This window comes from Manacus vitellinus, unplaced genomic scaffold (genome assembly GCF_001715985.3).
Source record: "Manacus vitellinus isolate BGI_N305 unplaced genomic scaffold, ASM171598v3 scaffold_3_pilon, whole genome shotgun sequence".
NCBI classification, from domain to species: Eukaryota; Metazoa; Chordata; class Aves; order Passeriformes; family Pipridae; genus Manacus; species Manacus vitellinus.
In genome coordinates this window covers 25761805-25777406 of record NW_021940535.1, presented here as the reverse complement: position 1 = coordinate 25777406, position 15602 = coordinate 25761805, and the positions used below count along the sequence as shown (strand labels likewise).

Here is a 15602-nt window from a genome sequence, read left to right as displayed (position 1 = left end):
TCATCCCTGGAGACATGGCAGCACCCAGCTTACACATAGGTTATCATACCATACTCAGTGTGGCATCATCTGTGCCTTTTCTACAGGGAATGATGGTGATTGGCACTGGTTGACATGTTCCAGTTTTGCAGAAAGAATGGCAGTTCTGGGGAAGCAGCAGGGAAAGAAGAGGCCCTAACACTTAAGAAGGCTGAGTATAATTGGCACAATGCACAAAAATAAAAAAGTGACAAGAACAAAGCTTGAAGAATCAGGACTATCCACATATCCAGATTTCCTGTAATTAATAAATAATATTCTTAAGGTGGTAAAGAGAGAAACATAGAGTATCTAGGATTTAAGAAACAACCCGAAACAGATTGCATCCTTTTCTCTCCAGAAAAGACCACAAAATTACAGTCTAATGAGATGGATTCCATTCAGTCCCTGCAAGATCTCTTCCTGCATCATTAAACTTTGTAAGGTTACAAAGCTCATATAAAATTTATGGTCTGTAGGAAGCACCAAAAAATAACTCCTTCCAATTTCGCAAATCCCATTCCCTTGCAAGTAGGTCATGTGGGAAAATAACTGAACAGAAGATGGTCTAGTTTTTAATTGGAGACTTGTATGTAAGCAGAAGCAAGGTAAGCAATTAATGGTCTCTATTTTAAATACAGGTATCTACTCCAAATGACTGACTAAAATCACTGGTGTGAATTTATTCAGTACTTCAAGGAAAAAAACTCATATGGATTCTATACACAGCTAACTCCAATTCCATTTTGGATCAACTATCTGTTTTCTCTGAAGAACCTAAACAATCCCTGCCCTTCCTATTAAATCAGTGATTCTAACCCTTACCCTTAAAATGCCTCAGACAAGCACATAAGACAGTAAGGATGTCTATTTTATTGTCAAGATAAAGCAAAACCGTTGGAAGTTTTGCTACAGAGAATCACAGGAATTTGTTTACTTTTTGCAATCTTAGTGTTCTAGGATAATGTTTCTATTCTCTGGAAATCCAAAGAAATCAGATTTAGCAACAACAAACACTGAGTCTTCATATTTTGAACATTTTCGCTTTTGCCATTTCTTTCTAGTCATTTGCAGTTAGGTTAGTTTTAAATGACTGCCCCATATCAGCAGAACATTAACTCACTATAAGACCCAGAATTCTTCAAAACAGTGAATTAGTTTAAAAAAAAGAATCAATTTGAAGGAGTGCAAAAGTTGGTATTTCAAATTTATTGACAGCACTCTAAGACCATCACAAATTCAAAGGAAAGTCAGACTTCGTTTATAATTAATCCAAATATTCAACGCATTTGCTTTTTCAATAAAGCTTTTTCCATTTTTATTACTGCTGTGACTTTTAAATGCTAACCTACCTGCACAGAATTTGTTCTCTATGTCTCTTTATTAATAACAGAGTAAAGGGATATAAACTGACACTTCTGACTAGTTCAAAGGTTATGCAGTCAAATCTGACTTCTCCAAAGGCTTGGTTTAAAAGTACTTCAGCCTCCTTTTAAAAGCACTGTAGTTTCGTCATTTTTTTCATATCAGCAGGTTCTACTTTGTACCAGCTGGTAAATTACAACTCTCTATTTCTTCCTTTTTTCATTTTAGGAGGGTTAAAAGGCTGAGAATACAAGTACAGCAGTAAAAGGTAGATTGTCTAGCAGTAGTGAAGTGCTACCCTTTTGGGGTAGCTCTCCCTTTTGGGACCCCACTAATTCTTAACACTTCACTTAAAACCTAAATACCTATTTCCCAAGCTCAGTTTTTACTTCTTAATCTCTAATACATAATTGTTTGAGACCAATACAACTTCCACACAAATATTTTAAAGTAAAATTAAGTAGGAAGGTGGGGGGGGGAAACTTTCTAAGTTCCATTTCCTTTTGATGGAGCAATTATACAGTCATTGCTTATTAAACTATAGAAACATGCACCTATAAAGATTTTTATGAGATTAATTACCTGCTCAGTGATCCTCATGTGAAAGTCATGGAAGTCACTGTAGCGTCGATATGTCTTCCACATCTCTTCACTATTTGGATTTCGCCGATGGACTGTGATGGCATACAGGGCATATGTCTTGCCATGATCATTACACACTCCTGCCACAGCATATGGGTCAGAGTCAGCATAGACTAGTAGTTTTAAAAACAAAAATAAAAAAGGAACAAACAGAAAGAAGGAAGACGAAAGGACACAAACGTGAAGTGAAGAAATGTCTGGAATGACAGACTTGAAAGACAAAAATGGACATGCAAGAAGAAGAGTAAGCTATCCTTTTATCCAAAATACTGTATAAGTGACACTCTCCAAAAACTTATTATGTAAACTTAAACAGAGATTAAGCAGCTTCAAAAGTTAGATGTTTCACTGACATGCAAAACATAAACAAACAGAAAAAATTTCAACTTTAAAATAATGAACAGATCTTTTAAAAAGTATTTGAACCTAAAGAACTCAAGATGGGGATGAAAAACAACTGTGAAACCAGAAGAAAATTCCAGTCTGCAAAGTAGTCCAATCATATTGCAAAAGTCTGCCCATCAAAAAAAAATCTATAAATACAAGACAATTATAGCAAGCTGCAAGCCTTCAGTTTTGTTATTAGCATCAGCAGTTTGTTATTAACTTGGCAGTTGGCTATTAACTCTAAGATAAAAAACACTCCCCTCACTATTTTAGTCAACAGAAACTATATATACAGACACATAACTCTACATATATGTATACAATATATTCTCTGTGTGCATACACACATTTTATGGAAAAGTCAATTTATAAATGAAAAGAATACAGACAGTTGTCTGAAAGAAACACAAGCACCTTTTTGATCTTCATTAATACTGAAGTCCTCTTGGACATTCCTCCTTCACAGAATTTTCCCACTATAGTTTGTTTCAAAACTTTTCATCTAGTCTAGAGAATAACCTAGAACCAATATTGTTTACAATGTGCACCTTTTAAATTGGCAACATATTGTATCTCTAATTATTGAACCAATATCCAGTACCCACAATCTTCCCGTGGCTAGATGAAAATACTTTTTAATCAAAGTCTGTGAATTTTTCAAGGCAGTCACGCTCCAAAAAATATACTTTTCCTGACAAATCATCATCTGTGGTGCTTCAAGTCTTGACCTCTCTGAAGTGTAATGCTTATGTCTAAGCAGCCAGGGAGCACCTATAGGACAGTGACAGCTGCTGACAGTGCCAGAATTATACACTAGAAAGGTGCACAGTGAGCACAGAGTATCATCTTGTCTGACATCTACCCTCTAGAAGAAGAATATCGAGTGCTGAAACCCAAGAGGAAAGAGTAAGCAGTCAGGATGGTGCCAAGATTGCCCAGAGAACGGAGCCAGGAAATCCCAGCCCCATAGATGCTGCACAAGCCCTATCCTCTGCATTCACATTGACCACTTTGCTGTGCAGCCACCAGACCACATCTCAGGGGCACTGCTAAGCTGCACCTTTAGGAAAACTGCTTCAGGACAGGAGCAACAGAAAAGGAAAGAAGTTGTCCTGCTGCCCCTTATGTCATAGTCTCTTAATCAGTATTTATTTTGCAACACAAGACAGTGTGAGTCCTGAAACACATGGAGGTAAATCCTGTTTGTATACAGCCCACAAGCACAGTAAAGGATAATAATTGGCAGAGGAAAAGAGCCTGCTCACAGATGCAAGATACACCTACTGCCAAACATGAAGTGCAGAAGATTATACCCAGTTTAATACTATCTTACAATACAAACCTGTACATATTCCCTGTTTCAACTGAGGTATTATGGATATACAGAGTCAAGTTGATAGTTATCAATACATGCTGTCATCAAGACTATAAATTTTACCATTCATGTGGTTCTAAGTTTACCTCTTTTTCTTAGGTCAAAACATAGAAACTTCAAAGTTTAACTCTGAAAAAGGTATCACATACCATTGTAACAAAAAAGCAAAATGTGATTCTTAACTTTCACATTATTTTCCTCTTTCTCTAAGGACTACAATGACACAGTGACACTTGGATTGCACAGTGTTCTCACACTGGATTGGAATAACAGTTTAATTAATATGTTGAGTAGCTGAATTCTCCCTCACAGTTCATGTGTCCACTATATAAATACACATATTTAAAAGCCTATTGCATAGTAAAATCTACCCAAAAAAATATATGAAGCTCAATTTAATTACCCAATCTCATTTAACTAGAATATTTGCAAATATTATCTGAGATTTTTTTAAAAGATAACTAAAAATGCCACCACTATAAAGACTGAAGTAATTTTCTTAAATTAAGCTATGGCAATAAGGAAACACGGAAATTAGGGGAAAAATATCGTAGTAAGGGAAGTAAACAGTCAAGAATTATAATTGCATGACTAGAAAGAGATGGCTTCCAGAATTTCTTTAAGCAATTGCTAAAATAAATACTACTCAATATTAAGTTTAATGAATGATTCTCCAGAGACAGAAGTAGTAATAATAATACTAGTACGATAAACAACAAAAATTAAATCAATTTTTAAGTACAAATATACTATCTAGGTCGATCACCTACAGCACAAATACTGTAAAGATTTCCCTTACAAGGACTTAATGAAAAATATGAATTCAAATGTTTTATGAGGTCAAAAAAAATGAGAGGATTAGGATTTCAAGGGCCTGTAATATTAAAAAACTCAAAATAAATGGTGGAAAACAAGTAAGCAGGCATCATAACAGATTCACTTACCAGTATCTGAGATGTATGCATGGAGCTGAACTGTCTCATCAGAAGGGACATTTGAAAGGTCATCTAAGGACTGCAGGGTGGGGGAGAAAGGGAAGAAGGAAAAAATGGGCCAAAAAATTAGATCTGAGACACATTTAATTTGAGATGTGTTTGATTAGTCTACTTAGTTTTCAAACTTTCAGTTCACTACTCTAATAGAATAGATTAATGCACTGTAACAACGCAAATAAGTGTTTGTACTGCCTGGTTACCAAAGCCTTTATTTTACAGAGTGTAAGGCTCTTCATTTCCCTTATCATTTTCACACAAAGTTTTGTGATCGCTCATATTTGATCAAACATATTTTCCACTTTAGTTTGATATCTCAACTCTAATGGAAGTATGGCTACAGATAGTCTTTTACTGAGCATTAAGCAAAAAACCCAAAAAATGTCCCAAACAACTGGGGAGATAGAGACGTTGTATAACAGACCTTTTGGTTTTATTTTTACACCATTCTGTTTTCTTTCAAATGATTTAAAACACTACATAAAAGTTACACTGCAGTAGAACTTGAATAGGTTCTCTGCTGTATGTAAAAAATCCAGCAAACATTCTTCTCAGGAATGTTTTCTGTTGTAAAAAATGAACAGGTACATTCTCAGTTGGCTAATGCCCCGTTTCCATATTCAGTAATTGCTGGGATCAAAAAAAGCCCAATGGGTCTTTTAGAGAAGCTTTGCTATTATATAAAATTATTATATCTGGCTACTAAGATTTAACATAATAAAGCTCTTCAAGTTTGTTGAATGGGCCACTACACATGTGATCCTAATCTTAAATTACCAGTTGGAGCTGTTTAAGTAGAATACACAGACACTGAGATCCCAGCTCCTTTATATATTTTACCCTCAAATTCTAAAATTCTCCAAAGAAACACATTCAGAAAGAATATAGCTATCTTTTATCATTTAACCAAGCCAGTTTAACAGTGACTTGGCACAAAAAGTTACCTACAATGGGAATTACAGAGTAGCAGTGCCATGCCTATGTCAAACTAAAACCTCAACCTACATCAATCCAGTTTCCAAAACTCCTGTTTCCTTAAACATAAAACAATCTATGTAATTACAATTAAAAGATAGGTTTGACTTGAAAACATAAATTATGTAAAGACTCTATTCTTGCCCCTCCTACATCTGAATCTTTATCAACTCCACAATACCCCAACACAATACTCCACTCCTTCCTCCTCTAGGTCTCTGCAGGGAATGGCTCTTCTCTGCCTCAACCATCTCAATCAGCCTCTGCCTAAGCCTTCACTATGGAAGGCAAGGTATGTAACATTTCTGTTATAAAGTCTAGATACTGAATTTAATTAAAATTAAGAGTCTGAACACAGAAACTATGCTTTAATATATATTGCAGTAAAGAGTCTCCTGGGTATCATTCACCTTGTAGACTTACACCACTGAAGTCCCAGACTGAGAAAAGGTAGAAGAAAAGAAAGCTTATTTGGGAAATCTGTTTTGCCACTGCATGCTACTGTGCTAAAAGTTTATGTCTCTTGAATGGTAGAACAGACGAATTCATTCAAAACTACTCTGATAGCAGACATCATCTTACCTCAAGAATTCCCAAATCTATAAGTTATTGGATACTGGAGAATATTCTGGTAAAGTATCACCATAAGTGGGCTGTTCCTTTAATCTTTACCCTTGCTTTTGGCCATTGTTGGACATAGGACTAGACCTTCTCCAACCTAGTCCATTCTCAAGCAAGTCACCCTTGAACAGCAATGATGCTGTAAGGTGAGGTGCACTATACTGCAGGGTCCAAATTTAGGAGCAGAGCATCACCTGAGACTGGCAAACAGCAGGCATTTGTGGAAGCTTGGATAAGTGTTTGGCATTCTGAAAGCTCTAGGATTTGATAAACAGTAAGATGGAAAGGATGCTATAAAAGAAGTCAAGTAACAGTCAACTGCTCAAATATTTTCTTTGCTACAAAATACCAACATTAAGGTAGTGTTATATTTTTTTAAAAAGCATCATTACTTCTTGTTTTCCTGCTTCTCCTCATTGTCACTCAAGTTCAGTTTTCTTTGTGATAACTGAACGGGGTTCAAACTGACATATGGTAATGAGTGCCAGAAGTTCAACCCAGCCATTTCTGCTCTTCAAGGTCTTTGAGAGGTAACACCCGTGTAACTCCTTCTGTTTACTCAATGCAAAAACAATCTGTAAAGCTCCCATTATGGATCCATTTAGAGGAAATCTGCAAGAGTCTATAAATATTACAATGGTTACATACCCTCAAAATGTGCCCTACTGGTTTAATCCAGTAGACTAATGTGCCAAATTAAGAGGCAGAAATTAAGATATCTTTGTAAAATAACTGTTCCTCAAAATTGTTTTAAGCCGCTCTTCCAAATTCTTCCAGTGAAAGTATAAACTGCAGGTGAGGTATTTTATAATACAAACTTTAGGAAACACTTGACTGCTGTGGCAAGGCCCTATACAGCAACAATTAATACAAGCAAATGAAAAGGTTGAAACCTGAACAGATAACACAACACACAGACATTTAATATGATCTAATATCTTTGCCATTAGGTATATTCACAGGAACACAAGTTAATTAAAAACCCAAAAATATCACATCACAACTCAATCTTATTTAATACATTGTCATTAGCTACAAGTACAGAAATTCCCTGACCTTTGAAGTAACCTCTCCAAGGTCTATTTTTCTTCATGTAACAGACTAACACAAGGGAGCTAAACTATGTGTACAGAAATTTACTCTTGACATGGAATTCAGCCAGGAAAAACTAATCTACCACTACTCAAGCACCTGTAAAAGCACTGAAGACCCTGAATGATATAAACTACAGAAAAGTAGTTCTGCATAAATAGAAATTTATTATGCATTGCTGCTAGAATGTTATTCACTCTTAATAAAAATAATAGATGTAGTATTCTATAAATACCCTTTTCACAACAGAAACAAAATTCAAGACTTGGAAGTGTCCCATGTAAATACCTATTTGTATTGCAAGAGTGCTTGATAAAGGCTTTAAGACTTTCTAGCTTAGCTGAGAAAGCCACATGAAACTAAGCAGCAGATAACTACTAGCTAGATAAGCCACCACAGTGACAAATCCCCATCAATAAAATATAACTCTGATAGATCAGAACATTACTAGAAGAAGTACCTAAGAGATATTTCAAAGATCTTTTTAAGAGATCAGTCAATTAAAAGACTCTCTTGTGAAATGTTACCAGAATTGTATGCAAATTTATAAAAAATATGGCCAAATTAAGTTTTCTTCTGCATCTACCAGGAGTTTGCATAAATTGTATCAGCTATTATTGTACCAGCTAATGAACTCCCCTTTTTTTTTTTTGCATTTCAAAACATAAACAAGAGGAAAATAGTAGGAAAAAAGATCCCAGTTTAAATTAAAACAAACAAACAAACAAATCAAAACAACAAAGACCCCAACGAACACAAAAAACTAAACCCCACAAAGAAATAAACTCCACACGGAAACACATTTACATTAATGTTAAGTGCACTCCTTTAAAAAATACACTCTTATTCCTCTGCATGTAAGCATGATCTAATCAATGCAGTGGAACTCCAAAGGAGCTACAGCATTTTCCAAGAATGAACTATAAGAGCCTATGAATCACATAAGCCAGGAAATTGCACGCAGATTGTAAATCTTTATGTAAATTTTTATAAAACTAAAGGGTCTGGAAACATACTCTCATATGCTTAATTGAACCTTGCATACCTTATGGCTCAGCTACACATAGTCTGAAGAAACAACTGACAGGAAGGATAGGATATACATAAAATTTTTTATGATTTTTCTTTTTAAATAACTGTATAAGATTTTTGGGTTTGGTACATTAAAAGAAAAAGTTCTGGCCAGTTGACACAGTCAAGAATCACTTAAAAAAAAATACCAAAAGTTGAACTTGAAATTGGTCAGATTAGAAAACAAAGATACATTTTCAGAATAAACTCTGGATACTTTCATGTTTCCAAATCAAGTTCTAATGCAAAAAAAAAACAAAACCAACAAACACCACCCTACAAAAATCTAATTAAATGGCTCATTTGACAGTCTATTTGAATTTAATCCTTTGAGATTTCTGTTTCAAAGGATTTGTTTTCACCTAACTTCAAATTTATCTCTATTTAAGAAAACCAAACAGGGATAAGAAAGTATGCTTTGCATAGATTAACTGTTTCTGTGAGAAACACTGCAAAATTTCATTAAACATCATAAAGTAAAAAAAGGGACAGTTTTATCTTACAGAGGAATTAAGAACTTGTGTCTTTCAATTTGATTCAAGAACTTTTTCAGAAATTAAACTGCAGTGAAGTAAAACCTCTAATGTACATAAGTTAAACTATTTTATAACATTTTCTGTGCTGTTGACGAGAAAAAAAAGTTCAAAAAATCCAAGTACTTACCAGATTTATGCTGCTAGTAGGAGACCCATTAAAAGATTCTGGGAGCAATGAAGAAGAGGAAAGGAAAAAACAGGTTAGAAGCTTTTTCCCTGTTGTAGGGCCACACACAAATAAAAATGCATGGACAAAACATTATGGAAAATAAAGGAAAACTGCGGTACTGGGTAAAATGTTGCACCCAACATATAAGTGTTTCAAGTTTCCAATAAAGATACCTACAGAAATGCAAGATTATAGAGGTATAGATACTAAATAAATACTCCAGGTAACATTTTTTTAAGTTTGTATCTCCCAATGACATAGCTTCATTAAGGAGTGAGTTTCATAGTTAAAACAATTTCCATTGTATTTGTACTTCAGTTACAAGAACAATGATTTTATTTTCTTTTAAAAGCCACATCTCCTACATACTTTCAATTTCTATTTCCAGAGGAAGAGTATAGTTATATATTAAAACAACCCAACATATTGAAAAGTCTGAAATATTTTGTAATAAAAAAATAGAATGGAAGAGTTGCATATTTAGTTTAGCAACACACTTGTTACCAAGACCTGAAAAAACTTTACATGAGATTAATAAACTTACTACAGAGAAAACTCTATCTGAGTCCCAAAACAATTTACGCAAAAAAGCACAAGGAGGAAACTAATTTAAATATCAGAGACACCACAGGAACAACTTAATTTCTTAAAAACAGTGTGGATAATTTTCTTGTTTTCATTTTAAAGCAGAGAAAAGAACAGTCCCAGGAAATAGCCCTGACAGATATAGAGCTCACCTCCTTCACCATCATCTGATCCTCTGAAACTAGGATCCTTCAGCATATCCAGCTCAGCTAACATACGCACATACAACACATTCTGTTTGAACGAGGGGTAGAACCTTTCATCTCGCAACATCAACTCGTACACCTTATTGAAACAAAAATGCCACCTTCAGAAACACTTTTAACATTTTTTAATTAATTGGACTACTTTTCATAAATTCTACTTGAACAACAGGTATCTGTGCATATGTGTCTCTGAATTACTCTTAATGGAAAAGTTATGAGAGCTAATTGTGCCAGAAGTATAAGAGTCTCAGAAAATATCTCACTAGTGAGACATGCACACATAGGAAGGGAAGTAGCACAATAGCTGTAAATGCTTCCATCCTCTCCTCTTAACTCTTCTAATTGCACCATAAACATATTTGGTCTTTATCCATTTCATAACAGGTTATCTCTGAGTCCTTCTTTGTTGATAAACTATAAAGATAGACCTGTAAACACTCAGGGCAAGAGGGGAGAAGAGGGAACGGATGGGCAGGAAAACACCATATGCTTCCTTCCTGACAACTGCCAGTTTTAGTCAATATGGTACTACCCCGCTCAAAAAGATTTAATAACACCACTTCGAAATATGTAACTACATAGCCTATGTAGTATATATGCATATACACATACACATGTACCTATACATAGCAGAAATTATTTCATAATGTTTGGATACTCATGTCAAGTCTAGAATATTTTAATTTTTTTTTTTTTTTTCATGGAACACTGTTTAAATGCTATCACCTGGCAAGAACGAAAAAAAAAACCAACAAACAATTCATGCAGGTCTGAGGAAGTTCATTTCTTTGGTAACACAAGAAATTTATGCTCTTCAGCATAACTTGTCCTTGTAGCCTACTTTGAACGATACAGATTTCACAAGGTGCTTCCATTAGTCTTACATGTGGGCCTCAAGTACGACAGTGTGATTCTAAGTTCTACAGCTCAAATCACTAATTTTTAGTAAGAATGAGAACACTAAATCAATGACCTAAAGTAAAAACCTCTCAGACTGGGTATGGAAGTTACTGTGAGAATATTAAGCACTCACTTTTCCTTTTTAAATACATCTATTAGACTTGAGTGATAAAGTCTATGTATGCAAATTGTAAAAATACTGTTTTTTCTTCAGCACTTGCTGCTTCTGACTCCTACACTGGGCAGGTTTGCAGAAACAGACCAATCAAATTAACTTCTGGAAAGAGAGACAGAATTTAACACGGGACCACCACATCAACCTCTGAAAACAAGAGCTAAACTGAACTAAAACTGTACCTCTTATTTATTCTACATGTTGCATGTTTCTTAAATTGGTGCATAAACACAAATAAAAATACCATAATTCTAAATTGTGCTTCATAATTAATTTCATACAGGATACCTACTCTTTCTGTCTATTGCTTTGAAAACCATGGGCTAAGTACAAGTTGACAGTTTAGAACACAATTTTTACAGAATAGAAAAATGGTAGCACATGTTTTAGATATTTGAGTTCCTTATTTTTCAGTATCTGCAAAGATGTCTAATACTCTATACTATTAACAGTTCTTACAAAATACAGGATGAATAGAGTATACCTTTCTCTGAATGTCATCAAAGATTTCAGGTGTTGGATCCTCATGGTTCAGTGTTTCTGCAAGTTTTGCTACTAAGTTGTCATCAATATTAACTCTCGGAGATGCCTGTCATAGAGATCTAAATCAACTTTTGCAGCATGAAAATAAGAAAGTTCTATTTTCACAAAAAAAAACCCAATCCAATGCTGCAATTCTTTAAAGGTAATGAAATTTCTCCTTGATGAATATCTGTATTAACTCTGTAGAACATACAACAGGAGTCAGATCCCATTCTCCCCCCCAAATTAACTTCAGAGTGTGTATATAAACTTAGAAGTCTCAAGATTAAACACTAAGAATTGCCTCAAAAACAATTTATGCATACTATTTTGAAGCAGTATCTAAACCAGATTTACTAAGACTTAAAAACAGATTTTATTTATTTATGAATAGAAAGATCTAGATTCAGAAATCAAGAACAAGCCAGTAAGAAAGTAAATGGATGAAGCCCTGAAAAGTCTGAGGAAAGGCTAACAGTTTTTCACCTCTGCCAATTTCCAGAGAGGTTACTGTAAACATAGTAACTTTTTATGCAGACTCTATCACAGCTACGAGCAGGCTAGTAGCAAGCATCATCTGTGAGATTCCCAGACATTCCTTGGTATGAGATTTCAAACCACTGCCCATCAAGAATTCTTTTAGATGGGCCCAAATTCACACACTTTCCCCATTTTCTGTAACAGAGACGGAGAGCCAGCACTGAACCAGACTCAGCACAGCTTACTTGATAGCATAGCTGAGAGGCTGAGTTTATCAGCTTGGAACAGATCTAGTGTTAGGTGGTTTCTGACTTCAAACTTGTGAGCAGACAACTCAAGAGCAAGTTCTGCACAGACCACCATGATGATAGACTACTGAAGTGAAAAAATAAAGTAAAAGAAATTACGTGGAAAGAGAATGCTACTAGATATTTGAGAGATAATTTCTTGAGGAAGCTTTTGAGCGAGAAGTGATTTTTATGCACACACAAATTTAGAATGAAGACGCTTTGTTAACACTAGCGGTTCCTTTCACAGAAGAATACATTACTGCCTACTGGAAGATATCCAATGGTGATATTTGAGCAATTTACACAGACAATTGTAGAGAGGCACAGGAAGTTATTTCATTTGAAAACCCAATCTTAGTCCAAGTTTAGACAAATACTGGGCTCCAAGGGGACAGGCAAGGTTGGAGGGCAAAGTTAAAGGAAGGGAAAGGGCAGCATATGAAAAGAGACAGTATTTTTTACTCTGTCTTCACATTGTCTCTAGTTTGTCTATTCTAGAAAGTCAGCTTCTGAGGAACACATTCAGAGCATTTGACAGGATAGTCAGTGGCAGTACGAGCCTTTTAAATGGAGAAGGAGAAAAGAAAAAAGAGGACAGCATTTTCTTACTGCTTGACATAAGGAGAGAGAGAGAAGATACACAATAGCTCACATGTAATTCATAAACAACTGCATCACAACCATTTCATATTAACTTAGCTGTAACTATCAAAGAAGTATCTGTACAAAGAATAAATGCCAAACAATGCAAAAATAAGTTATTCCTACCTTTTCTGATAAATATTGCTCATAAACTCCAAATGCAGCTGCCCTTAATAGACCCTTGGTCTGATTAGTCTGATGTTTTCCATCTTTCTGCCGGCTTTGAAGTACCTCCAGCTGTTGCTGTGCCGTAACCCTGTATCCTTCCACTGTCATCCAGAAAAACAGATGTGCTTGGCCACCAGTCTGCTGCATGTAATCTACAGAAAAGAGACACCACACAACTGTAGTTACTGTTGTGTATCTTAGAATAACAATTCTCTATGACATTAACTACACATGGATGGAACTCCAGGATCTGGTTATATATCTGGAATCGTTGTCATACGGAGTCAATAAAAAAAGTACTATATACAGATTGGTGATAATCAGTAAACAAAACTGAGAGCAAAGTCTAGGAACTAAGCACTGAATCCTCAAATACACATGTAAAAAGTGAATCCATCATTACTGTGTGTTTAACAGGCTTGTGCAGCATGATACAAAGAGGAAGTTCAAACTGGAATTCTAACAAATCAGGTTCATAGAATAGGCTGGAAAAGATGTTCAAGACCATCAATCTACCACTGCCAAGTCCACCCCTAAACTGTGACCCTAAGCCATGCCACTAAGATTGCAAAAGTGATTGTTTTCACAATCACTAATAAGTGAAGATCTACATGTTTTTTAAATACCTCCAGAGATGGTGACTCCACCACTTCCATGGGCAGCCTGTTCCAGTGCTTGACAGCCCTTCTGGTGAAGAAATGTTTTCTAATATCCAATCTAAACCTCCCCAGGCACAAATGGAGGCCATTTCCTCTTGTCCTGTCACTTGTTCCTTGGAAGAAGAGACCAACCCCTACCTCACTACACTCTCCTTTCAGGAAGTTGAATGGAGTGATAAGGTCTCCCCCCGAGTCTCCTTTTTTTTTGAAGCTAAACAATTCCAGCTCCCTCAGCTGCTCCTCATAAGACTCGTGCTCTAGATCCCTCACCAGCTCCATTGCCCTTCTCTGAATACACTACAGCACCTCAATGTCTTTGTTGTAGTGACAGCTCCAAAACTGAACACAGGATTCGAGGTGCAGCCTCACCAGTGCCAAGCACAGGTTACTGCCCTGGTCCTGTTGGCCACGCTATTGCTGATACAGGCCAGGATGCCATTGGCCTTCTTGGCCACCTGAGCACACTGCTGGCTCATGTTCAGCAGCTGTTGACCAGCATCCCCAGGTCCTTTTCCATTGGGCAGCTTTCCAGCCATTTTCCCCCAGCCCGTAGCACTATGTGGAGTTGCTGTGACCCAAGTGCAGGACTTAGCACTTAGTCTTGTTGAACCTCATACAACTGGCCTTGGCCCATCGATCCAGCCTGTCCTGATCCCTCTGCAGAGACTTCCTACCCTCCAGCAGATCAACACTCCCAGCTAACTCAGTGTCATCTTCAAACTGACTGAGGGTGTTCATTTCATGATCATTTTGCCCAAGACAGTCTCCAACTATAACATCACCCACAAGTCCTCTTCGCAAACAACAGGTTCCGATTGGCACCTTTCTAGGTTGGCTGCCTCACCAACTGTGTCAAGGAGTTATCTTCCACACACTTCTCGAACTTCCTGGACTGTTGTAATGTATTTCCATCTACTGCATTAAAAGGATTATCACCACAAACATGGATATTCTTATTAATGACATTTAGCAATTCCATACAGTCCTGTGAGTTAGCATACTCTTCATAAATAAAACAGAACAAATAAATTAACACTTACCCATAAAAAATTGTAGTGCAACATTGTCTACCAGAATATGGTCCAGAGGGACTGTGCAAAGTTTTCCAAAGTTTGCTGCCAGTTTCACAGTATCTATTTCCTGTAAGACACAGTTCATTATGTTCAGAGGTTTTATTTTTTTAATTAGCTTTTAAAACTACTTACCACAAAGCAAACGTGATTAAAAAAAAATTTACAGAAAATAAAGTAGCCTTTCAATGATTAGCTATTTTCACAATCACTAATAAGTGAAGATCTAGATTATAAAGTCACGTTCTCATAACTATTTGTCTTCAACATAGGCTACAGTTATTCTGCTACATGAGAAGTTGTCTGTTAACACTACTGTTCTTGTAATACCATACAGGTCAATTTAACCAACAGTGACACCAGCAGAAAATTAATTTACAAGAAGACTTAATTTCAGCATTTGATGGGCTCCAGATTACCACAACTTAAAGTCATCTCTGTCCAACTTTCTTCTTTCTTGATACTACAGTAATGCTTCTGGGTCCAGTTGTAGAATCCTTTATCATTTTAGCAGTCAATATGTCCAATATTACATTATCTTGGAGCCACATCTAGGTCCAATTAAGAGAGTCAAGAAACTAAGTGAAGTCAAACATACCAACTCTGTCAGCCTTAAATTACAGAACAAGCAAACAGAACAACTAGTCGGTCATTTGCAACTT

The 15602-nt window shown here is 36.0% G+C and overlaps 1 protein-coding gene across 3 annotated transcripts in view; it reads right to left on the bottom strand.

The window, feature by feature from the left end:
- Positions 1-15602, bottom strand: part of SNX13 (sorting nexin 13) — a 46183-nt gene that overhangs the window by 12901 nt on the left and 17680 nt on the right. For 2 of the 3 annotated variants that reach the window (XM_025895393.1, XM_025895392.1), the window contains exons 11-17: positions 14911-15010; positions 13170-13363; positions 11594-11698; positions 9981-10113; positions 9202-9239; positions 4732-4801; positions 1966-2138 (exon numbers count right to left, since the gene is read on the bottom strand). In XM_025895393.1, the coding sequence (XP_025751178.1) occupies positions 1966-2138; positions 4732-4801; positions 9202-9239; positions 9981-10113; positions 11594-11698; positions 13170-13363; positions 14911-15010 (813 nt within the window). The remainder of the gene's footprint in view (positions 1-1965; positions 2139-4731; positions 4802-9201; positions 9240-9980; positions 10114-11593; positions 11699-13169; positions 13364-14910; positions 15011-15602) is intronic. The other variant, XM_025895394.1, reaches the window with a different exon arrangement.